Genomic DNA, 24291 nt, shown 5'->3' on the forward strand with positions numbered 1-24291 from the left:
TTAAATGACAATTTTCTGCCATGAAGATTTCAAATTCACTTCTGTCTCAAAAGTGAATACATTAAAAAAGTATATGCTATAAAGTATAGTCTAAAATTTTGCCACGTAAGTTTTGGTGTTGCTCTGTATTTATAACTTTTGCTCAACTTTTACTAATGATTTTCACTTAGAAAATTGCAGCTCTCCTTAGACAGCAATTTTGGACTTCCTGCCAGATAATAACCTAAAGAAACTTAGCTATTACCACAACTTTGTTTGGTACTGGAGCATGAATCCAGGTCCTTCCAATTGCTAAGAAGCATTCTACCACTGAGTTACTTTTCAGTTCTTTAAAATTTTTTTTTTTTTAAATTTTGAGGCAGTCTCACTAAATTATTAAGGCTCACCTCAAACTTGATCCTTCTGCCTCAGAGTAGCTCAGATTATAGGCGTGTGCCACCACACGTGACTTAAAAATCTTAGTTCTGATGGATCACAGTGGATATATTGCAGATAGTCCCACTAAACAGTCTGTAAATTGCCAAGTAAAGTGAGAGTGGCAAATTGTCAGTTCTCCCCTAAAGCAACTCTGTGGACTTTGAGATTACTTTGAATTCCAATATCGAAATAAAATGTGGACCACAAAAACTGCTGCTCCTTAACAACAATCAAATTAAACCAAGCTACCCCACATTTACACTAGTTTGAAATTATAAATTCTGAACTGATTTCCTGCATATAGCGCTAGCGAGGTGAGAACACAGTAACTCATTATCATTGCAAATTCATTCGGACCTGAGAGTACAGAAAGGCATCATGCACAAAATGCCTGCAAAGTTGGCTTTGAATCCTTTGTTCAGAGGCTCCTGATGGATTCTGATGGAGCCAAGTTAACTAGCCAGTCACCGAGTGTGCAGAGATCACCAGCAGGCAGGGAATGGATGTGGGCCTATTAGGAATATTCCAGAAGGCAGGTGCCCCAATGCCTTCCCAGATGGAGTTTCTAATTTCTAAAATTCTAACGAATGTCATTCTTGGAATTACTGCTGATCTTCACATTGCTGCTCAGACTGCAGGGAAATGAGGGCCAAGAGGGGTTGTCATTCCTGCCAAAGATGAATGCCTTAAAGCCTCTTTCTCTTGCTGCCTGGCTGGAGCCATCATCCTGCCAACAGGAGCATTGATAGTGACTATCAAAACCTGGTGCTCACCGCAAGGTCCTCACCTCTTCATCTTCCCAAACTAGAATAGGTTGTGATGTACCTAAGCTTCCAACCTGTGGTTCCGTGTTAACTTGAGAACCCCTCACAACTCATGAAATCCAAGGTCACAGAGGAGAGGATTTGTACCTGCACCTGGAGTCCAGTTTCTCAGCTGTGTGCACATTTCCCTGCTCAGTGGAAGCAAATTCTCCAGTCAATCAAACTGTTTTGATTCAAATTCTGTCTTTTTTGGTAACTATAGTCATGAGTAGAATGAGTTATTACTAACCAAAGAACATGAATGAAAAATTGGGACCAGACTACTTTGGGGGAAAGTACTCCAGAAGGAAGGAGGCAAAGTGAAGAATAGGACAACTGACTAGAACCAGACCTGGATAAAACGATATTTTGGTTAGACTTTGGGAAACAATGTTCTCCTCATTCTTTGAAAAATATACTTTCAAAATAATCACCAAGCCACAAATATACACAAAATACTGAAGAACTAAGTGGAAAGTTAAATAAAATACCATTGCCAATAGAAAATTCCTGTTACTTGCTAAATGTTTAGGAGCCAAAGGGATATGCAACTTTCATGCTAACCCACTGACACTTGGTGAGTTTCAGTTAAAAAATGTTGATCTTCTGTCACTCACAAAGTTAACTGCAGACTATTATGGAACTAAGGAAATACATCATTTTTTAGGAAAAACTATTTATCACTCTTAAGAAATCACATTTAAGTAATAACAATTTAAAAGGAATATTATTGTGCAGGGAAATCAGAAAGCCAGTAAAATATGACACTTAAGCAAACTCAATAGAAAGCACAGTATCAAGCTTTCTCCCTGCAGGGAATGCATGAACAGACAGTATTTTGTTTCTTATATTCATACAGTCCCGCAAAGCATGTCTGCTTTATGAAAAACACTCCTTCAAAAACCCTACACTATGAAAAGCTATTTTCAGGAATTTTTAAAAAATTTGGTCCATTGATCTAACAAGTCTGAGTTCTCAAATCTTTTACCCCGAGTTAAAAATTGGAGCAACAAAACCAAACCCCAGCAAGGCATAAATAAGATGTTAAAGTGCATATATACAATCCCAGAAAAGTTTTGCTTGGGAACAGCAAAAATTTCTAGTGCAAAAACTGCTTTTGCCAGCAAAGCTCCCTCTCTGCAAACAAAGGGCTACAGCAAAAGTTAAAACAGGAGCAGGTGAAGCGTTGCCTGTCTTTAGTTAATATATGTACATGCACCGATGGCCCAAACTATGCTCAGTCTTGCAAAAGGGAAAATTTCAGGAGACACAGTATAGATGCAGTCAGAATTTCCTGACCAGAAGCAGTGCTTTCCTCATGTGTCCTATAAACGAGTTCCTCATATGTGCTGTTAGCTGCAACTGGGAACAAAAAGCAATACACTGGCAACTTAGGAAGAGTACATGAAATTACTTTCTCTTGCGTCTCCCAATTCTTTTGAACCTGACCTTGACTCTACTTGTGCTTTTGGATCTGAACAGAGACCGGCCATTTTTTGTAGAAATTAATCCTCTTGGGTTATGTGGCCATGGCCTTTTGAATATCTGATTTATCCTTTCTGAAATTCATAATAAAGTAGTTTTGCACTTCTCAGTACAATAACACAGAAGGGGGGGGTTATTATTCTTTATTTTTTCTTTTCCTTCAAGGATCCAAGTTGAAAGCTCTTAGGAGGACATCCAGGTCACCAAGATTAGCTGCCTGGAAGAGTTCCGGTTGGTCCATCAGGGACAGTGCAATTCTGAGGGCAGCCCAGATATTCCCAGAGATTGCAGGATGAGGAACTTGCTGTTGATTCCTGCTCTTTCTTTGCAAACTGAGGGCAGTGAGAAAATTGCTGACTGCTTCTCTAATAGGGGAGAAAAACAGACATTTTAAGGTGCCACAAATTTTAGAGCTAGCAAACTTAAAGTACAGAGTATCACTTCTCCATGACATTTTAGATGGTCAGATAAACAACTTTCTGATTCTCTAATTATTCTTTTTATCAACAATTATTATTAAATGTAGTGAAATCAGAGAGACAAGAAGAAAATTATATTTTTTGAATGCCACGTGGGAGAGGCAGAATAGTATAACCACTGTTAACCCATAAATGCATTTGATTTCCCCATATTCTAGGAATGATTTGATGCAAGTATGCTTTCCATAATGAGACTTTAAGAGGAAAAATATGGCCCTATTCAGAAATGTAGCTGTTTAATTTTTCCCATTAGTGACAGTGATGTAGAATTTAGATAGGAAGGAGTTGAATTTATTATCAGAGTATCTGTGCTTGTGTCCCAAGCCGTAGGCAAATTTCCTATCTTCTTCAAGGGTCAGTTTCCCTGAGTGTGTCATAGGGATAACAGAAATCACTTGAAAACTGTTGTGAGGTGCACTTGAATCAGTTTTTGTGAAAGCTCTTATCATTAAGATCAATAGTTCTCAAAGTGTGGTCTCAGGGAACCCTGGCGATCAATGCAGTCAAAACCACCTTTACGATAAAACTGAGATGTTATTTGACCTTTGACTTCCATTTTCTCATGTTCATAGAGGGATTTTTCCGGAGATTACATGATGTGAAATATCTTGGCAGATTGAAATGTAGAAGCTGATATGAAAATCTGTCATCTAATAAGCAAGGTATAAAAGAAATTTGCAAAAATGTAAAACAATGTCATTCTTCTCTCTAGGCATAGTTTGGTTTGGGGAAGTAATTATTTTCTTGCGAAATGATATTTACGTTAACATGTAATAAGTTTTATTATTTTTTAATTAATCTTTTAAAGTGTTTCTGAATTTAATTTTTAAAGTGGCAAATATTGATAGATAAAACCCACATACACAAACCCCTCTGGGGTTCTCAGTAATCGCCAACCGTGAGAGCATCAGGCTTGAGAACAGCTGGGTCAGCTGCTCTCTGAAGGCCTTGCAGTCTAGGCCTGTGTCTGTTGCCAGCGCTTTCTGCTGGGTCTGCCCTCTTCAGCAGCCCGGTGTCACTCTGACCTTGTAATGTATCTGACAAATTGACTCTTGCTGGGAATACTCATGTCACTTTGATTTATATCTGCTTTATTCTTCTCAAAAACCTGTCCACACCTGAGCTCACTTACCTGGAAGGTAGTTGCTAAGCATGTGGTAAGAAAAATGAAGGTGAGGGAATGGTTTTCTAATTCTGATGCATATGACCTGGCATGTGCTTATCTATTTTGTTCGATCTGCCTGCAAATAAGAGGCAGTTGGGAGAAGGGGATGCTGCATATGGCAGCCTGGGTGAGAAATGGAGTGGGCGGCCTGATCATCCCTCTTCCGGGAGAGGAGGCCTTAGAAACCGATGGGCAAAGGAAGGCACAGGAAGTGGCTTAGAGATACTTTCTGGCCCTTCTCACAAGGGTACAGCTCCCATGAAAATGTCTCCCAGATTTTACTCCTAATCCTAGGCTGGTAAGAACCCTGCGAAAGGTAAGTCTTGGAATCCTCTCATTCAGCAGCTGCTTGAAGCCTCAAGTGGTTTCAGAGGGGTTGGGAGAGTAACAGAAGAGTCTAATTTATTATCAAGCCACTCTAGGTTTTTGCATGAAGGTTGTGTAGACCTGCTCTTCAACTTGTGAGCCCAGAGACCCTGTGTGGACTCAGAATATTATACGTGTTTGTACGATTATTTTTCAAGTGTTTCACACATATATGTACAGATAATTGCAAATAATATGTGTACATTGTCATGTTTAATAAAAAACTCATTTATTTAAATGTATTATTTACTTTCAGTAGCTTTCCCTCATTATATGCATACTAAAAGCATTACTGCCAAAGAGGAGAGTTTCTTCGACCATTAAAAAGGGTCCTCAGTTTTGAAAAGGTTAAGATTCACGCAGCTTTCTACAGACCAAGACTGAGGGAAGCACACAGTTCTTACTTGAACAGGCTGCAGGGCCTGAATGTTCCACTTCACCCTTAGTGGCAAGAAGAGGAACAGGGTTATAAAATGAGATGGAGTTATTTGAAACACTGTCTCAGGCTATTGAGCCTCAGTCCAGAGTGTGTCTTCCGGTCTGCCTGTTGATGCTTTACCTGTAGGCGCCCAGGTTGATACAGCTAATTCCTAGGTTGTATCGGGAACGGATGAAACCTGGCTGGATCTCCAGTGCCCGTGTGTACGCCTCCACGGCTTCTTCACTGCGGTCGCCGTTTGCCAAGGTCGCCCCAAGACGGTTCCATAATGAATAGTCCTAATGATAAAAACCAGAGCATTCTAACAACCAGAACAAACCACAGTGACCCAGTATTCCCATACTTCTCTACAGAAGAGGGAAGGTGGATAAAAGTGTGCTCATGGACAGAGACCACGCGGAGGTGAATTACTTAAACATCTTCAGGACAGTGTTTTTGATCAAAAAGCAGTTACCATTTGATATGGTTATGTGCTAATGTTTCTACTTTAGGTATTTCAGTATAATAGCCACTGCAGCATATCATTAGTACTGATCACCTTAAACACTACATACAGGTAGTGGGCGGGCAGTAAATCCTAGAAGACATGAATAGAGCGTCGCCTGTGAAAACTACAGAGAAATTTATGGTCTCCTGCTGGGCTGAGCGTTCTTACCTCCGGCCGAACAGTTAAGGCAGCGTTAAACGCATCTATCGCTCTGTTAAATTCCCCACTCAGGTGGAATAGTACCCCCAGACCTGTCTGTAGGTCTGGGTCAATCATGTCTCCGTTTTGGTGGGCAGCTTCCAGATACAATTCTTTCACTCCTTCTAGAACAGAGCTACAAAAGAAAAAAGATTCATAAACCAAATAGTCTGGGCATAAATGATTAACAACTAAAGCCCTTTGAACTATATTTCAAGTCTTCCTTCATTACCAACTGGACAATTTTGCCCAAAATATCTTGGTCTAACGAGGGGACTGTTAATACTAAATGTTAAAAATATAGCTGATTTTTACAAAATATGTTATTGTATGCAGATATAGCTTGTACTAAGTAAGGTCTTCAGAGTTCTGCTTACCCTGTGAGTGCAAATGAGGGAAACCTTACAACTAATTTTCCAAGGGTCTTAGGGAGTAGGAATTTAAATCAGGATTTGCCACTGTTAAAAAATAAAATTCCTGCTAGGTATGGTGGCACATGCTTGTAATTCAGCTACTCAGAAGGCCGAGGCAGAAGCAAGTTTGCAGGCAGTCTGGACAACTTAACCAGACCTTGTTCCCGCTACCCTTCCTAAAAGGGCTGGGCTGTAGCTCAGTGTTAGAGTGCTTGCCTAGCAAGCACAAGGTCCTGCATTCAAGGACCAGTACCACCAAAACAAACAAAACAAAACACAAAGCCAAAATTCCTAGAAGAAAAGATTTTTATGTGCCCATTTCTAATTCTCAAGCTTTATAAAACGTGGTACTTATTGTACTTTAGGCGAGATGTCTGACATATTTGGCTTTAAAGCATGATACTCGGGTAAGTGTCTCTGAATGCACGTAATGTAGAACCTGTGCCCAAATAACGACTGCTTTAGTTTGGATAAGTGTCTCCAAAAGTCCATGTGTTAAAGACCTGGTCATTGACCTCTGGTACTGCTGGGAACTGGGGGAACCTTTGGAAGGTGGGTCCTGGTGGGAAGACAAGTCCCAGGTACTGGGGGACAGGTCCTTGAAGAGGATATTGGGACCCTCGTCCTTTCTTCTCTCTTTTTGCCTCCTGGTTTTTACGAGGAGAGGAGCTTCCCTGGCCACGTGCTCCTACTCCAATGTGCTACTTCGCCTTGGGCCCAGAGCATCAGGGCCAGGTGACCATAGACTAAAATATCTAACCCCCCTTACAAGGTAAGTAGCTCTGGTACGGTACTTTGTCTCAGTGATGGAAAACTGACAGTCCTGATCTCAGCACCAGTCTTCCTAATCAGTGCTGCTCTTCAAGCATAATGATGCCCTAAAAGCCATTCTGGAGTAAAGTGTGGTAAAGATCTGATTAATTATCCTCAAGGTGACTGGTGGCGTTTACTGCCAGCCGTGATTTAGGAGGAAGAATACCTGTCCACTGGGGACTTAGACATCCGTCGAGTGAGGCCCGGAGATCCCTTCTTGCTCTTCACAAGGTATTTGTACTTTGGGTTTTGCTTAATCCAATTCTTCAGAGCCTCACAGGCATCCTGCTGATGCCCGGTGTTTGTATAACTCACAGCCAAAGCCATCAAAGCTTTCAAGTTGTTGGGCTGCAATTCTAAGCACCTGAAAGAAGGCAAAACAAATAATTTCAGATAATTTTGATCAAGCACCTAACAGTATTTTAGAAAATTGAAGCCTTTATTGATTAAATGTCACAAAAGCATTGTTAACTTTGTTTCTTTCAAGTTTCTGAAAAACATATTTTTTCATATGAAAACTGGGACTGAAGAGTATTTTTATGAAAGTTACAACTTATCCTGGTGACTGCCAGTTTTGATAATTTTAATAAATGTGTTTACAATGATGGGAAGTATTAGCATATAAAATATTAATCATCTAATGGGAAGTAAGGGATATCCTAACTTAATGACGCTTTATAACCTTACCCTCCTACTCCCAGTTGGATTTGAACTAAATTTGTGCATCCAGGGATGAAAGATTGTCCAGTGTTTTGTAAAGGAAGAGGTAAAATTCCTGTGTTTCCATACTACTAATGTGGGCTCACTGGAAACCCAGGCCGTCCCTGCTTCCCTCACCCTATCAAGGAGCACACGAATCATGTGGGGATCTAGTGACATGGGCACGGTGAGCCCTGGGGTGGGGCTCAGGAGTGTGCAGGTCTGACAGGCTGCTAGGCGATGACAGTGCCAGTAACCCCTGGATAAGACTTAAAACAGTACCTATACCTCAGTACCTCAGAATAGGTACTGTAGTACCTCAGTACCTCTAATCTCCCTAGAAAGCAAAACATTGTGACTTAGGAATGTGACTTTATCATAAGTTCTTATTTTAAAGAGCTAAATGCGAGTGGTATGTGGCAACCTGATACTTATCCTGGCCAAATTCTTTACCCTGTACTTCAGTAAGGATCAAAAAACAAATCTGAAACTGAGGAAAGCCACTGACGGGTCTTCTCAGGCCCACTATTTTGCACTTAGCTCCATCTACCTCTGGAGGGCGACAAGGGCTGCTTGTTCGTTTTCATTCTCCGCCTGGGTTATCCCAAGAAACTGCCATGCCTGCAAAAAAATCAACTAATTACTTGTGTGCTTTTGTTGGTTTACTCATGACAGATTTCTTATGCAGCTCAACCTCAATCAGATGTAATTTGCCCACAGCTACATAAAAGGGAAAAATATCACAAACATTTGTTCAAAGTGTCTTGTGATAGCTGGGTCATGGTTCTGTCTGTATTTCCAAACTCATTCGGTATTTTTATCCTTTCCCATAACTTAGAGCTAGGCAACCTCTGAATTTATGAGATTTTATGTTATTAGGTATCTTAAAACCAAAAGATGAATATGTAGTTATACAATTGTGAGGAGAATGGGTGGAGAATTACCCAGCAGTGTAGTTAAATACCCTAAAGTTTACATTAAGAAGCTTCAAGATAAAAATGTACCATATAAAACCCTGATTATTTCTACGCCAGATTATTGGTGATTTCCCCTTCCAGGAATCTTAGAATACTTCTTAAGAAGAGATTGATCAAACTGTCTTTTCCCAAGGACTTTTTTCGAGCCTTTGGCCATGGTGCCGTTTTCATTGTCTACAACATCATTATCTTCTAACCTTGCAGTCTGCATAAATCCTTGCCTGGGGTCTGTTTAGCTACCAAAGACCTTAATTTTCTCATTTACAAATCTCAGAAAATGACATATCCTTTTCTTTTTATCTTTCCAGGGTTTTTGTGTTGAATGATGTGAGATATACAAAATATCTCGTAAAATATATATACAATTTATAAAAAGCAAGATGACATTGTTTAATGTGTCTTTAAAAAATTACAATATTTTGACTCAGAATTACAGTTGGCAGTTCAGTCTCACTTCACTGAGAACCTTTTGCCCCCAAAAGACATTGGGAGCTTTCCCTGGTGATTAGCTTAGATTCTTTGTATACAAACTAAGTACATTCAGTAAGAAATGAAGATTCACCATTGACATGCCAGGTGCTGATCTGGGCACCTCATTTGTAGGAATAAATTAATCTGCCAACAGGCACTGATAAAGTTACTGTTATGACCTCCATTATGTAGAAGAGGGAACTGAAATTTAAAGAGCTTCAGTGAGTTGTCCCAGGGCAGGGATAGCAGGGCAAGTATAGTTAGGAACTGTACCATTAGGATAGCAGGGCCTAGAAGATTAACCACTGTTCTATGTTGTCTTTTCAACACACACACACACACACACACACACACACACACACACACACACACGGTGAGAAAGAACATGCCAGAGTTCTCTAGTGGTTTCCTATGATTTTCTGATGTAGGTCAACTCTTGTCTGCCTCCTTTTGCCTCCCCTCTATCATTTTTCCCCCCTCTTTGACTCCTACACAATGTTTCAAGGGCTTCTGTCTACTCCACACCATTGCCTCACAAAAGCAACTCCACTTCCCTATTCTTTCCAATTCTTTCTCCATCAAAACTCAGCCCTGGATACGCATATACAGAGAGGCTAAGTGAGTGTCCCTGTCCTCTGCTCTCCTAGCATCCTGTCCATGAATCCTCTGACATGGCATTTATTGTACTACATTGCTTTAGTTCCTCATCTCCCTAAATAGATCATAAAGGTGTCTTTTCAACTGTTATGTTTTTCCAGCTTTTCCGGGTCTTAAGGCAGGACCTGGTACAATTTGGGGGACGCAGTATGTGCTCAATAAATGTTAAGTGAGTAAATCAAAGGCACTGTGTGATGTGGCCTGAGATCCCGGCAAAACTACACACTATTCCCTGGAAATTGCTCTGAGTTTTAGGTTAGCAGCTTCAATTTTTTCATTTCCTATCCCCAGCCTATACCTTTGGGTGCTATGGATACTACAGATCAGACACCCGGTTAGAAAATAGGTAATTATTTGTTACTTTCAATCAAATGTCACGTTAAACCTCTGCAAACCTTTACACGATGAAAATTCCCCCAGCAGAGCCCTGTGCCTTCCTGTCCCTCTGTAGCATGTGCAGCCGTGTTCCGAGTCTGTTGAAATGAAGGGGACATGGTACCTCTGCATCTCCCGGGTCCTGCAGGATTGCTGCCTCCATGAACAGGATGGTGACTGGCAGGTCCCCTTCCTTCAGCCTTTTTAAGCCTTCTTCAAATGCTCCGGGCCAGTCCTTGAAGGGGTTTTCAGTGTGAAAGTAATATCCCTACAATAAGGAGAAGAGACATTACACAGTCCATTGATTTTTCTCATTACATTCAGTAAGCTTTCTGTAAATTGTTGAACTTACTTATTTCAGTTATTTAATTTAAATGAAATCTAAACTGATGTTTTGCTCATTAGGAATATATACATTTTCATTGTATAAATTTTAGATAATGTAAGAAGAAACAAAAAGTTTCTCTAATGTCACAACCTAAATATGACCACAACTGCTACTGTTTTAAACTCCATTTTATTTCTGGTATTTCTCTTGTCCTTTTTGTCTTAACTTTTTCTCCCAAAGATTCATGAAAGGGTGACTGTGCAGATATATTTTTGCTAAGTGAGCCATCCAGTTCCCTGAAATAGTAGTATATACTGTGCATCTATCTGTTCCGGTAGTTTTGACCCTAGGGACAGCTACAAACCATATAATATCTAAGGTTCTTCTTGGCCCCCACCAGAACATAGTTTTGCCCCATTAGGGCTGTAGTGCCCCTACCGAAAAGGTATGGTTTAAAGATATAGTTTTTTTTTTTAGTTGTAGAAATTTAAATAAAACAGAATGTAGAAATAATCATCTAGTATTTTTCTAAAAATATAAATTAAACAAGTAGGCTCATCCTAAGTATGCAGTCTTGTGGGTTAAGCCACACTTAGTTTTATATTGATTATTTTTTATGTTATTATAATTATTTAGATAAACATCTTAAATTTATTTACCCACTCCACTACTGATAGGTACTTGGGTTATTCTGAAATTTTTTACTATCATTACTAAAGGTACAATGAAAGCCTTGTGTTAGAATCTTTGTCCTTATTTGCTTATTACCTTGGTATGGACTCAAAGGGATTTATTTGGTTAAAGGCTGTAAACTGTTCTTAGGACTTTGATTTGTAGAGCTAAATTTTTAAAATCTTTGTCCCAAATTAAACTTTCTTTTGCAGTATTTGAGAAGATTATTTGTCATAACCTTATTAGCATACACTATCATACAATTTCTCTGTTTTGATAGCTACAAATAAGCTAGTCCTTTGGTTATGTCATCAGGTTTAAAAATAGGTCAAGTGGGAGCCCTTTATTCCTTTGGTACTTAAAATGTCAAAACCCCTCATCGAAAGTTACAGGTTTAGAATAAAAAAATTCAACACACAAAAATCAATACCTTTCCTATGCTCTAGTATGAACCTACTAAGAAAGAAATCAGTCAAAAACAATTCCATTCATAATAGCTTAAAAATACCCAGGAATCAATTTAACCAAAAAGGTGAAAGACCACTATAATAAAAATTACAAAACACTGAAGAAATTGAAGAAGACATTAGAAAGTGGAAACACCTCCCTTGCCATGGATCTACAAAACAAATATTGCTGAATTTCCCATGTTACTAAGAGTGTTGTAAGAGTCAGTGTGATCTCCATTAAATTACCAAAAATGTTCTTTGCAGAATTAGAAAAAGAAACAATTCTAAAATACATGTGAACACACAAAAGGCCCAGGATAGCAAAAGCAGTCTTATGCAAAAAGATTAATTTTGAAGGTATCATAATATTTGATTTTAAATTATACTGTAGAGGCATAGTAACAAAAGCAACATGGAATTGACAAAAAAAAAAAGACATATTAGACCAATGAATAAAACAGAAGCACAGAAATAAATCCACGCACCTAGACCTATCTGATTTTTGACAGAGGGTCCAAAAACCTATGCTGGAAAAAACACAGCCTCTTTAACAAATAATGGATGTAAATATCTACATGCTGAAAATTGAAACTGGATCTCTACATTTCACCCTGTACTAGAATCAAATCCAAATGGATTAGGACATATATAGGAGAAACACTTGAAGCCTTGGGCAAAGGCAAAGACTTCCTGAATAGAACACAATAGCACGGGAAATAATAAATAACAAAAATCAACAAATGTAACTATATCAAATTAAAAAGCTTCTGTAACAAAGGAAATGAGAGAGTGAACAAGCTATAGAATCCTCTGGAAGAAGACTAATATCTAGGATATATAAAGAATTTAGAAATTTAATACCAAAAAAGCAAATAACTCAATCAATAAATGGGCAAATGTATTGAACAGAGGATTTTCAAAAGAAGTATAAATGGCCAATAAGCATGTGAAAAAGTGTTTAACATCTTTAGCCATTAAGGAAAGGCAAATCAAAATTATGCTGAGATTGTATCTCACCCCAGTTAGAATTCCAATCATCAAAAATATAGAAAACAATGAATGCTGGTGAAGACGTGGGGGAAAAGGAATCCTCAAGGAATGTGAAATATGGAAATCAGCATGGAAATTTCTCAAAAAATCCCCCTAAGATATAATTTGATTCAGCTCTACCACTCCTGGGTATGCTCCACCAAGAATTATAGACATCATACTAAAGTGAATCATGCATAGCTATGTTAATATCCACACAACTCACAATGACTATGCTGTGTAAACAGCCTGTATGTTCATCAACTGATGAATAAAAGAAAATCTGGTGTATTTACACGATGGACTATTACACAGCTACAAAGAAGAACAAAAGGATGTCATTTGCAGGAAAGTGAATGGAACTGGAAACCATCTTGTTATGTTGAATAAGCCAGACTCAGACAGTTAAGCACCTCATGTTTCCTCTTATATGAGCAAGCTAAAAATAAATACTTAAGTAAATGAGTGAAAGATGATAGGAAACTAGAAGGTAGACTTTTAGAGGTAGAGAAAGTGATGAAGGAAAGGGGAGAAGAAAGAGAAGGGGTTAATGGAGATGAAAACAATTAGAATATGTTATATGCACGGATGAAGATACCAAAATGAATCTCTTTAGTAATCTACATTCCTAATGTGCACCAATTCCGTTCTGAGACTGCAAGAAAGACTCTCCTCCTTGATGGCCCAAGGTCAGGTACAAGGAATTAAAAAAAGAAAAGAAAGAGAAAAGCTACAGGTTATGATGAGATTTTGTCATGGTACTGTGGAAATGGTGTCCCAGGAGTGAGGGACGAAGGGCCCCAGCCAGGCCTGCAGTGCCTGGATTATAATCCACGCTGTGTCCAGTGACCTGCAAAGTTCTCTCTTCTTTCCATGCTTTGTTTTCTTTGTGCAAAAGACAACTAATTTTAATAAGATAGTTCTGATTTTCTGGTGAGGGACAGAGATGTTGGAAGGGAAAAGACATTTTAATGACTGTAGATTACAAATCTGCTAAAGTCATAGACTCATATTCCTATTCCTGGTGTAGGACAGATGTTCAATAAATATTTGCTGCACTGAACAAAATATCATGGAAGTTATCCAGAACTGAACACTAATTGAGAGTTTACTCCACCACAAAAATATCAAATATAAACACAAACACATTTTTTCTGTGTAAAAAAAAAATTCTTATCTCTTTCCTACCTTTCAAGTTAGTCCCTCCATTCCAAATGAAGGATCATTAAAGACATTAATCCTAGAGCACCTGGGCCTTCATGGGTGATTCAGCTGTTTGGTTCCTGCACTTGTACATTGCTAGGGCTGCTCCCAGGGGAGCATCTCTGAGGGATCACCTGGGGATCTAACCTGGTTGTGTGAAGCACACGTTTTCCACCGAGATTCTTTGCTCATGTGTAATGACCGAAGTGTGAAACACTGCCCCGAGCCCTGGTTCGCGCCCTTGTCATTTGTCTCACGTCTGTTGCTGACATCTCAGCTGGACTACAGAGATTGGCTGACAAAGCATTTGTGGGCTTTGTCTAGTTTTTGGCCAGCCCACCTGAGTGTTAGTTCCACAACCTGCAGCCAAGTTCTAGGTGGCTGCCAGCCAGCTTGGCTGCCTTTACACACTGGATGATTATCTTGCTTCCATCTATTATAATTTCTCCTAGGTCAGACCGACAGTAAATTGTCTTTAATTCTTAGATTCTTGACAAAGTTTTGACTCATGTATAAAATGTGAGCCACAGAGCCTGAGGTTAGCATATGTAAAAACAGTATTAGTTACCTTCTCGCTAGCTGAGATTGTAACTTGGTTCTGGGCTTCCTGGTTCTCAGAGATCCAGTTTCTTCGGGCCATTTCTTCCCATTCTGCTTGCATCTTATCCCAAAACTCTGTGTCTGACTAGGAGACAGAAAAAAAATGGAGACAGATGGATTTAGGAACATGTTCTATTATCTGGTTTAGTCCCAGAGAAACAGTGTTTTTTCAATAGGTCCAAACGAGTTTTGAAGAGGAAGGATTTATGCTGGTTAGAGCCAAAGATCTTCTGGAGTGGCCAAAGTCTTGAAGTGGATCAGTTGTGACTTTCTGCAGCAGGAAGGTAACTACCACCTGAGGGGCCAGCATCATGAATACTGAGTTCATCTACAAGGCTACTTCGGATGCTCCTTGACTTAAAATAGAGTTACGTCCTGATAAACTTAGCGTAAGTTGAAACTATCCTAAGTAGAAGACACTTTAATACATTGAGTCTACCAAACATCACAGCATAGCAGCACAGTACCCTGTGAACTATCATTTGCTTACCTTTTTGGTCCTGTGGAGCTGTGGCTTGGTGCCCAGCTTTGTGAGTGTTCTAGCTCATCATCATCAAAGCAGGATTTCTACTGTATGTGCATCACTTTCGTAGGACCATTGTGAAGATGAGAAATTGTAAGTTGTACTATTGTAAACTGGAGACTTCTGCATGTATGAACAGATTCAAGTGAGGGCACTGAACACACTTTCTGGGAGGAATGCTCCAGAACTCTTAGATTATGAAGAATTAGAACAAGCGCTTTGGGATTGGTTGGGCACTGACGTGGGAATGCAGCTGGCTATGAATAAGGGTAGGCCGATCTTACTCTGAGCCAAGCACGACTGTAAATGAATATTGAGCCTGGAGGTTATGGCTCAAAACCAGGATTCACAGAGCCTGACCCCCAGAGGTGGAGAGAGAGCTGGTGGGTGGTGAGTTCTGATTAGCAGGAGCCTGGGGATCAGCTTTTAGGTATTTCCTGGGTACACTGGCCTGACCTCAGAGGATGACTGAGGGAGTCCCTGGAGGGCTGGCTTGCACACTGTCCTCACATAGCAGAGAAGTAGAACCTGCATTTTGAGGAACCACTTTGGGCTTGGATGGCAGTCAGTCACCATGACAGCCAAGAGGGTAGAGACTCGTCCTTGTTTTCTGGCACTACATAACCCTTTTGGATTTTATACCACAGACTTAGTTACCTGTAAGATAGCCGCTACCATTTTATTTTCTCTAAACAAAACAAAACAAAACAAATTACCCCCCCAAAACAACAAAAAGACACACACACACACACACACACACACACACACCACACACAAATGGGTATTCCTTAATACCTGAGTCTGAAGCTGAGATTTACACTCTTTACCAGCAAATCTCAAGTTCTATAATTCTGGGTCCTGTGACTTGTTGACGCATCATGAACCTGACTTTGAGTTAACCCTCCCCTTTGAACTCCCCTGGTGGAGCATAAAGGTGAGCCCTATTTGATTAATCCCAAGCTACTAAATAACTAGTGGGTCTCCTCCCTTACTAAGTCCAGAATATTCACCCAGCCACAGAAATGGGTTCTGTCTTTTGGCAGAGACATCCCCTCCATAAAAGCTCATGGCAGCAGGCAGCTTGACAATCTGTGTCTGAGACGCTGTAAGCACAGGGAATGCCCCCTGGGAATCCTGGCAAAGGTTAGGAATAAAATGTAATATTTCTTTTGAAGCATATCATTCTGGCAGAATATTATGCAAACAGAATTTTCTCAAATATACAAAAACAATGAGTAGATCAAAGGAGGACATCTGCTACCATGTTAACGGTGATCTGTCTTTGAGTGAAGATTGGTGATGTTTTTCATGTTCCTCAATACTTCTTGTATTTTATGAATTTTCTGTGATGAAGATGCTTTGTTTTTATAATTAAACAATAAGATTAAAATGACAAAATATTAAATTATCTTCCATTGTTTTCAACACCACAAAACCTGAATATTATTAGATACTAAGGAGTTTGGAGAAAATTTCAGAGGACTCATTTTGTTTAATAGGTTTTCAAAGGTGTAGGTTAAACTCATCTGCATTAGAAATGAAGAAAAATCTACCAGTAAATTTCGCAATGTTTACTGACTTTCCTTAGCACCCTTTGTGTAATATAAGAGGCCAATGACTGAAGGCAGATTCATTCCCCTAGTGAGAGTCTTTGAAATTTACAGTGTACCACAAGTTTCTGAATGAAAGAATGAGGATGGTTTAATAATGTCTACATCTGTGTTGCAAGGGGTGGTTTCTCCTTTCTGCAGTTTCATTAGAGCAGTAGATGCACAGACAGCTGTGGTAGGAAACACAACTACAGCTGAGGTGGGGCTGCTGGGCTCTCGTTTACTGAAATACACCAAGACTTACTGTTTGCACTTAAAACAAGTTACTGCTGACTAATTAAAGTGCACAGCACAGTTTCTGTTTAATTACAGAAGACTACTTTGAGCATAATCAATTTTCATCATATCAGAATCCAGTGTATTCACATAGCTTCAATTAATGCAGCTCTTCCCACCATTTTTAATGAATTTTTGAGAAGCCTGAGACATACTGGAGTCTAAAATTTTTTTAGATGTCACCAACGGGATTTTATTTATTGATGATTTTCCTAGTTGTTTTGGGATTTTGGCACATTGTAATTTTACACTAGACATGTGATAAGTTCTATGTTTACATTGGGAATAAACTATCATTTTCAGTCTATTTGCATTTTTTTGAAGCAGCTTTCTGATGATAATTGTATATATTCATAAACACTTGGGATATACAGCATGGAAGTTAAGAAGAACAACTTTGTTTGTAGGTTGCTCCATCACTGATCTTCTGCAGGTCCCTTAACCTCTCTGCATCTCATTTTTCCTATACTTAGAATGAAAATATAATAGAAATTTGGATTCATTGTTATGATGGCTAAATAAGAAGATGTATCTGAAACCAAGCACATTATTGACGTTCAACAAAAGTAGGTGCTCTCCACTCCTGTTCGTTATGAAATCAGGCAAGAGAAAGAAATAAAATAAATATTTACAGGAAACAGAGAATTCAAATTATCATTATTTGCAGATGACATGATCCTTTACCTAGAAGATCCAAAATGTACACCAAAAGATTCTGAGAACTGATAACTAATTCAACGATGTATCAGGGTATAAAATCAACACACAAAAATCAATAGCATTCTTGTACACTTATAATGAACACGTGGAGAAAGAAATTTGCAAAAACAATACCATTTGCAGTAGTATCAAGAAAAATAAAATACTTAGGAATCAACCTAGAAAAAGAAGTGAAAGATCTGTGCAATCGAAATTACAGTATTCCAAAAAATGCAGATTGAAGAAGACTTGGGTAAATGGAAAGATGGCCCATTCCTGGATAGACATTAACCAACACTGTGAAAATGGCCATACTCCCAAAACTGATTCACATATTTAATGCAAATCCAAATGAAATACCAATAGCACTCCTATAGAACCAGGGAAAATAGAGAAAATAATCCTATACTTTGTATAGAATCAGAAGAGATCCAGAATAGCAAAAGCAACCGTAAGCAACACAAGCAAAGCAGGAAGCATCACAGCTGAACAGCAAGTTATGTTATACTGCTACAGTGGTAAAAACCAGCATGGTACTGGTAAAAAAACAGACATGTGGACCAATGGAACAGAACAGAGGATGCAGAAACAGCTCCAGGCACATTCAGCCATCTGATCTTTGGCAAGGGGGCCAAAAACATACACTGGAAGAAAGGTAGCCTTTTAAGCCAGTGGTGCTGGGAAAACTGGCTCTCCACCTGCAGACTGAATCTAGACCTATATCTCTCAGCATGTACTAAACTAAAAATGGATCCAAGATCGAAATGTTAAGACAGAAACATTTAGCCTGCTAGGAGATAAAACAGATAAAATTCTTGAAGTCACAGGTAGTATGCAAGGACTGTCTGAAGAGGATCCCAATTGATTGAGAAATAACACTAAAGCTCAACAAATGAGATTGTATTAAATTAAAAAGCCTTTGCATAACAAAAGAAACAACTAACTGAGTGGGAAGAAAACCTATATATTGGGCAAAAGATTTGCCAGCTACGCCTTGAACAGAGGACTAATATCTAAAATACATAAAGAACTCAAAAAAATTAGATCCCCCAAACAAAAGTCTCAATCAGAAAGATAGGTAACTGAAGTGAATAGATATTTCTTAGAAGAAGTACAAATGGCCAATAAATATATGAAAAAGTGCTCAACCTTGTTGACCATTAGGGAAATGCAAATTTAAAAAAAAGATCGGGATCCTATTTTATTATGGAAAGAATAGCTACTATTAAGAATTCAAGTAAGAACAAATGCTGGTAAGGCTGCGGGGAAAGGAGTCCTACTATTTTGCTGCTGGGAATGTAAAAACAGTACAACCACCGTGGAAATCAGTATGGAGATTCCTTAAAAAGGATTCCATTTGACCCAACTATTTCCCTTCCTGGTATCTTCCCAAAAGAGTTAAAGGCATCATATTACAGCGACCCTTGCATACCCATGTTTGTAGTAGCACACCTCACAATAGCTAAATCTTGGAAGCAGCCTATAAGTACATTAACAGATGAATGGATAAAGAAAATGTATTTATATACAATGGAGTTCTACTCTGCTACAAAGAAAGATAAATTTGAGTTATTTGTAGGAAAATAGATGCGCCTTGAGACCATAATGTTAAGTAAAGTAGACACACAAGCTTAAATGCCACATGGGTTCCTTTATTTGAGAAACAAAAATATAAAAATTAAAGAGCAAAAAGAAAGATAGATAAAAGGAAACAGAGATAGATCTTATTCAAATAGGAAGGTGTTATGACTTGTATTTAGATCTCCTTCCAAGCCTCATGTGGTCATAGATAGGAGTTTCAAAGGTGGCTGGATTAGGGTGTGTGACTGTGCATTAAAGGGGTGATAAGGGATTAAGGGTGTGGTACTAAATTAGTCCACTAATTGGAATTAATATAGTTCTGGGTGTGACTGAATGGATTTACTGAAGACAGAAGCCCTGCCCTGGGTTTGGGTGGCACCACCTAAAAGGCTTGTAGCCTAAATAGGATACAAGGGGAACGCAGGCTTGCTGCTCAGTGCCTTCTCCGTGCCATGCCATGTACTGTTTCTCCTCTGCAGTGCCCCTCCACCTCCCTGCCTTGGAACCAGCTGACTATGGACTGAAACCTCTACAAACCGTGAGCTGCAATAAACTTTTCTTCCTCTAACTTTGGTGTAGGATATTCTGTTTCACCAATGAGAAAAGTAACTAAGACAGAATTTGGTACCAGAGAAGTGGGGTTGTTGCTGTGACATTACCTGGCCACGTGGTTCAGGAGCATTCAGAACTGGGTTCTGGAAAGGGTTTGGGAAGGTTTAGAGATGCTGGCTGAAGAGGCAGGCCTGGGATGAACTGTAAGATCCCTGGGATGTGATCTGTAAGATGAACTTAATGGGAGATGCTGGTCAGAGCTCACAAGACCAGAATGCTGATAGAAAGGCAGCCAGTAAAGACCAGGCTTAGGAGGTTTCAGTTAGAAACTAGGACTGCATTGGCTGTTGGACTCCAAACCATGTATGTTATGCTTTGGAAGAAAGTTTGCCTTTTGCTCTTTCCTAGAGGCTTTGCAGAAGACTGAGATTAAGGGTGGCAGAATAATTAATATTGGAGCAGAAATTTCAAGACAGCATAAAGTTGAGGCAGTGGCATGGCAACTGGTGGGGGGCTTTTAGCCAGATCTATGTTCAGAATCAAGAGCAAAGAGCACAGCAGAGTGATTTGGAATGTTTTGAGTTCTGTCAGCAAAAAACACTAGTAGAGTTCCAGCTTGCAAAGATGGAGCAGAGAACTTGGTTGCTGAAAAGGAACAAGACAACAGAAAAGATGGCTTTTTGAGAGATACAAATGAAAACAGCACTGAGATTCCACCTTATCCCAGGTAGAGTGGCTGCTGTCATGAAATCAACCAATTACAAATGCTGGCGGGGCTGTGGGGAAAGAGAAACCCTGCTCTACTGTTGGTGACCTGTAGAGTAGTGCAACCACTGTGGAAATCACTATCAATCAAAAAAACTGGGATTAGAGGCTCCATTTGACCCAGCTATTCCCCCACTGGGTATCTTCCCAAAAGAATTAAAAGCATCATACCACAGCAATGTATGTGTACCCATGTTCATAGCAGCACAGTGTGTAATGGCTGAAACTTGGAATTGCTCATCAACTAGAGGCTGGCTAAAGAAGAATTTAAAAAAAAAATGGAGTACTACTCAGCCATAAAGAATGAGAAACAAGAGACATTTAGAGCTAAATGGATGCACATTGTAGCCAAACTCTTAAGTGAAATAAATAGGTCAGACATGAAATACCAAATAGTTTCTCTGGTGTGAGAAACTGAAGGTGTAAATAAGGATCGAAATGTATAATATATAATGTGAAATCGGAAGAAATGATCCAAAGGGGAAGGGGAAATGGGAGGGGTACGAGAAAGGAAAGAAGGGAAAGGAACAAATATGAGAAAAGGAAAAAATGGAAACAAAGTCTTTGCAAATAGGGAGGAATGGAGGGGTTGTGAAATAGAAAAGGGGCAAAGGGGAAGGGAAAATGGGAGGCGCAGGGGAAAAGAAAGAGGGAATGGAATTAATATGAGAAAATGAAAAATGGGAGCAAAGTCTTTGTAAATAGGGAAAGGTGGAGGGGTTGAAGGGAGGGCAGGGGAATGAGGAAAAAATAAGAACCAAGATAGATTATGTAAAGGTGCAAATTTCCAACGATGAATGTTATTATATCGTATTCCTAAAATGTGCCAATGCAATTAATTTAAAAATTAAGAACCAAGATATATTACGTAAACTTCCAATAATGAATGTCAGTATATTGTATACTTAAACTGTACCAATAAAACTAATGAAAAAATAGAGAGAAAAGATGGCCTGAGGACATCACAAGGAGCAGCAAGACTCCAGCCTTTGCAGCCTCAAAATGAAGAGGTGTTATGTACATGTGCTATCTCCACATGATGAATGTAATAATTTTGCGTTGCAAAGGTAGGTGTTCTTATTAATGTTTTCATACCCTTGTAAAAAATGCAAAGAATGAAACAAAAGCCATCTATAACCTCAGAGTGTTCATATGCATTCTCTACTTTGTTGCTTTCATTTACTATAAATACATATTATTCTTTAGACATTTCTTTTTTCATTTAATTCATTTCCACTTAACTATTCAAAAGTAAAGAAAGGTTAAGAAAATTATGACAAAATTTTTATGGGACTGCTGTATAGCAATTAAAATTATGTTTATTTGCCTTCTGCATAGTTCTTGAGATATAATGTTCCTTGAAAAATAGTATTATCATGTTGCTAGTCAAAAATAATGTGCCAGGGAAACAACTGCAGAGACATGACATAGCACTGCTTTTGTGGCATGTGATTATGAGTAATTTATCACCTCCTCACCTTATATTTTACAGAATTTCTGAAATTTTCTAATGTTAGCCATAATTATTTTTGATTGAAAAAAGACAGTTTAATGCTTTTTTTATTCAATTCTTCCACGTGTCTCCAATTACTCTGCACCAGTGCATTTCTTGACCCTGAAATTCCTTTGACACTGACATCCTGTGTGAGTGATTTGGAACAAGAGAGGTGTGTGCCGGAAACTGCCGTTAACTCTTGTGAATGGAGCAAGTCATTTAGAACCATCTGTACATTATTTTTTTTCTCATTTGTAAGTCGGAAGACTGTGTTCATTAGAGAGAAACCCACCTTTTCTTTTCTACACAGATTATATTGAGTCAGATCAGAGTAAAGGGGAGGGAGATCTTACCACGAGAACGTTTTCATTTTGAAGGAAGTTTCTAGCCTATTTATTTGCTCCTAAAAATTGTGTTTTGAAGCAGTTTCCCTACAGTATAGTTGACTCCTTTCTTTTACTGTTTTGATTGTGAAACTGAACAATACATTTTTTATAAGAACCAGAGTGACATTAAATATTAATTAAATGAGTGAGCTTGGGGTTGGGCTTGTGGAAGAAGAGTGCTTGCCTCGCATGTGCAAGGCTCTGGGTTCTCTGCCTGCCCAGAAGAATAAGAAAATAAACAATATGTTTTAGGACCAGGACATTTTAAAGGATGCAGCATACTATCAGTTCCAATTCACCTGTTTATTTTAGTCACTAAATTAGAATAGAGGTACTACTGACTCTGTGGTCAAGCATAATTGTTGCTTAGAAAATCCTGGAATTTTGTGGTAAAAGAGCTGATCAATGTGAGGTTAGATGCTAATTCTGCCTTGAGGAATCTGACATTTCTGCCTCTTTAACATTCATTGATTAACTGTCACTGGATCAAAACTTAGAAGAACCAAATCAAACCAACCAACTCCGTATGTGCAGAAGAAAAGTCCCCCTTGTGTCTGGCAAGAAACAAAAACTGTACAAGTTCAAATAAAATACTGAGCCCAAGAAACAGTTTTTGCTGAAATAAAACTATGTGCATGCAATACCCTGAGGTCCAGTGGTCCAGGCTGCCCAAGAGCAGCAGAATATCCCCACTCACCAATTCTTGACCAGTAGATCAGTAGGTGTGTAGGAGTGTAAGTGGCTGCCCAAGGAGTGGAGTCTACCTGGACTGCACTGACACGTGCAGTGCCCTAACAGATGACAGGAGTAGGTTTTGATTGGCGTGAGTCTGAGCTCTGGGTGGGTGCAGCCCTGCCTGTCCCACATGAGGGTCACTGACAGACTTGGGGGAGTGGCCAACAAGTGGGAGCAGCCCTGCTTAGAAGAATGGACAGAGAAGCAGTTTGCCTGAGAAAAGCAAGGCTCAGAGGCATGAAGAAAGCTGGGCAAGCTGGCTTAGCCTTGCTTTGCAGACAGCAGACTCGGGTGGATTAATGGCAGTTCCTGGGGACAACATTAAAACCTCCTGAAGTGGGTTGGACTATGTCCTCCCTGAAGGATGGGTCCTCCAAGATTAAAGTCTTTATACACAGACAGAATGACCAGTGTGTGTGTGTGTGTGTATGTGTGTGTGTGTGTGTGTGTGTGTGTGTGTGTGGGGAGTTGTAGAGATGTTTCACAGATAGGATGGAGGATCTATCCAATTAGTTCTAAGGTTTCTCACAACTCAGAGTGTCTCTGTTAAGCAGGATCGCTCAAAATTAATAAAACCTCTGCAAGATAAGAAATAGGCCCATCCTTCATTCCCTCTCTCAATCTAAACAGTGTAGGGAGGAAAACACAAGGCTTTGGCCTCAGGTAAAACAGGCTGTAATTTTAATTATGCCTCTTGTTGTGCGATGTTAACTTAATTCACCGCTCCACCAAATTTCCTCATCTGTAAAACATAAAAAGCAAAACAAAACAAAAAACAAAAAACTTCTCGGAGTGGTTGTGAGGATTAAATAAAATAATGTATGTGAAGTGCTTAGAATTTGTAACACCTAAGAGCTAAGAACAGACAGTTACTGGTGTTCTAGTACTTGTACATGGAAGAGGATACCTTCCAAGCATATGAAACTGGTGTGGTTTAGAAGTGTTGAAAACAAAATACTGGTACTAACACTGCACATGGATTTTCTGGTTGGCTCTGGGATAGGCTCACTTCTTTGTTTAAATGGAATTGGTCATGACTGCAGATGCCAGCAGGTACTCAGGCAGGTAGCCCAAGCACTACACTAGTAGCACAGTTGTAGAAATGTGGAAAAAAAAAAAAAAAAAAAAAAAAAAAAAAAAAAGA

The 24291-nt window shown here is 39.2% G+C and overlaps 1 protein-coding gene across 8 annotated transcripts in view; it reads right to left on the minus strand.

The window, feature by feature from the left end:
- Positions 1 to 377: 377 nt before the first annotated feature.
- Pex5l (peroxisomal biogenesis factor 5 like) overlaps positions 378 to 24291 on the minus strand; it is a 217273-nt gene continuing 193359 nt past the window's right edge. For all 8 annotated transcript variants that reach the window (XM_033762541.1, XM_033762540.1, XM_033762536.1 and 5 more), the window contains 7 exons: positions 14494 to 14610; positions 10369 to 10512; positions 8315 to 8385; positions 7232 to 7429; positions 5810 to 5975; positions 5275 to 5432; positions 378 to 3070 (listed from right to left, as the gene is read on the minus strand). In XM_033762541.1, the coding sequence (XP_033618432.1) occupies positions 2866 to 3070; positions 5275 to 5432; positions 5810 to 5975; positions 7232 to 7429; positions 8315 to 8385; positions 10369 to 10512; positions 14494 to 14610 (1059 nt within the window). In that variant the 3' untranslated portion in view covers positions 378 to 2865. The remainder of the gene's footprint in view (positions 3071 to 5274; positions 5433 to 5809; positions 5976 to 7231; positions 7430 to 8314; positions 8386 to 10368; positions 10513 to 14493; positions 14611 to 24291) is intronic.

Source organism: Fukomys damarensis, unplaced genomic scaffold (genome assembly GCF_012274545.1).
Source record: "Fukomys damarensis isolate Sample0158 unplaced genomic scaffold, DMR_v1.0_HiC HiC_scaffold_12, whole genome shotgun sequence".
In the NCBI taxonomy this organism is placed as follows: Eukaryota; Metazoa; Chordata; class Mammalia; order Rodentia; family Bathyergidae; genus Fukomys; species Fukomys damarensis.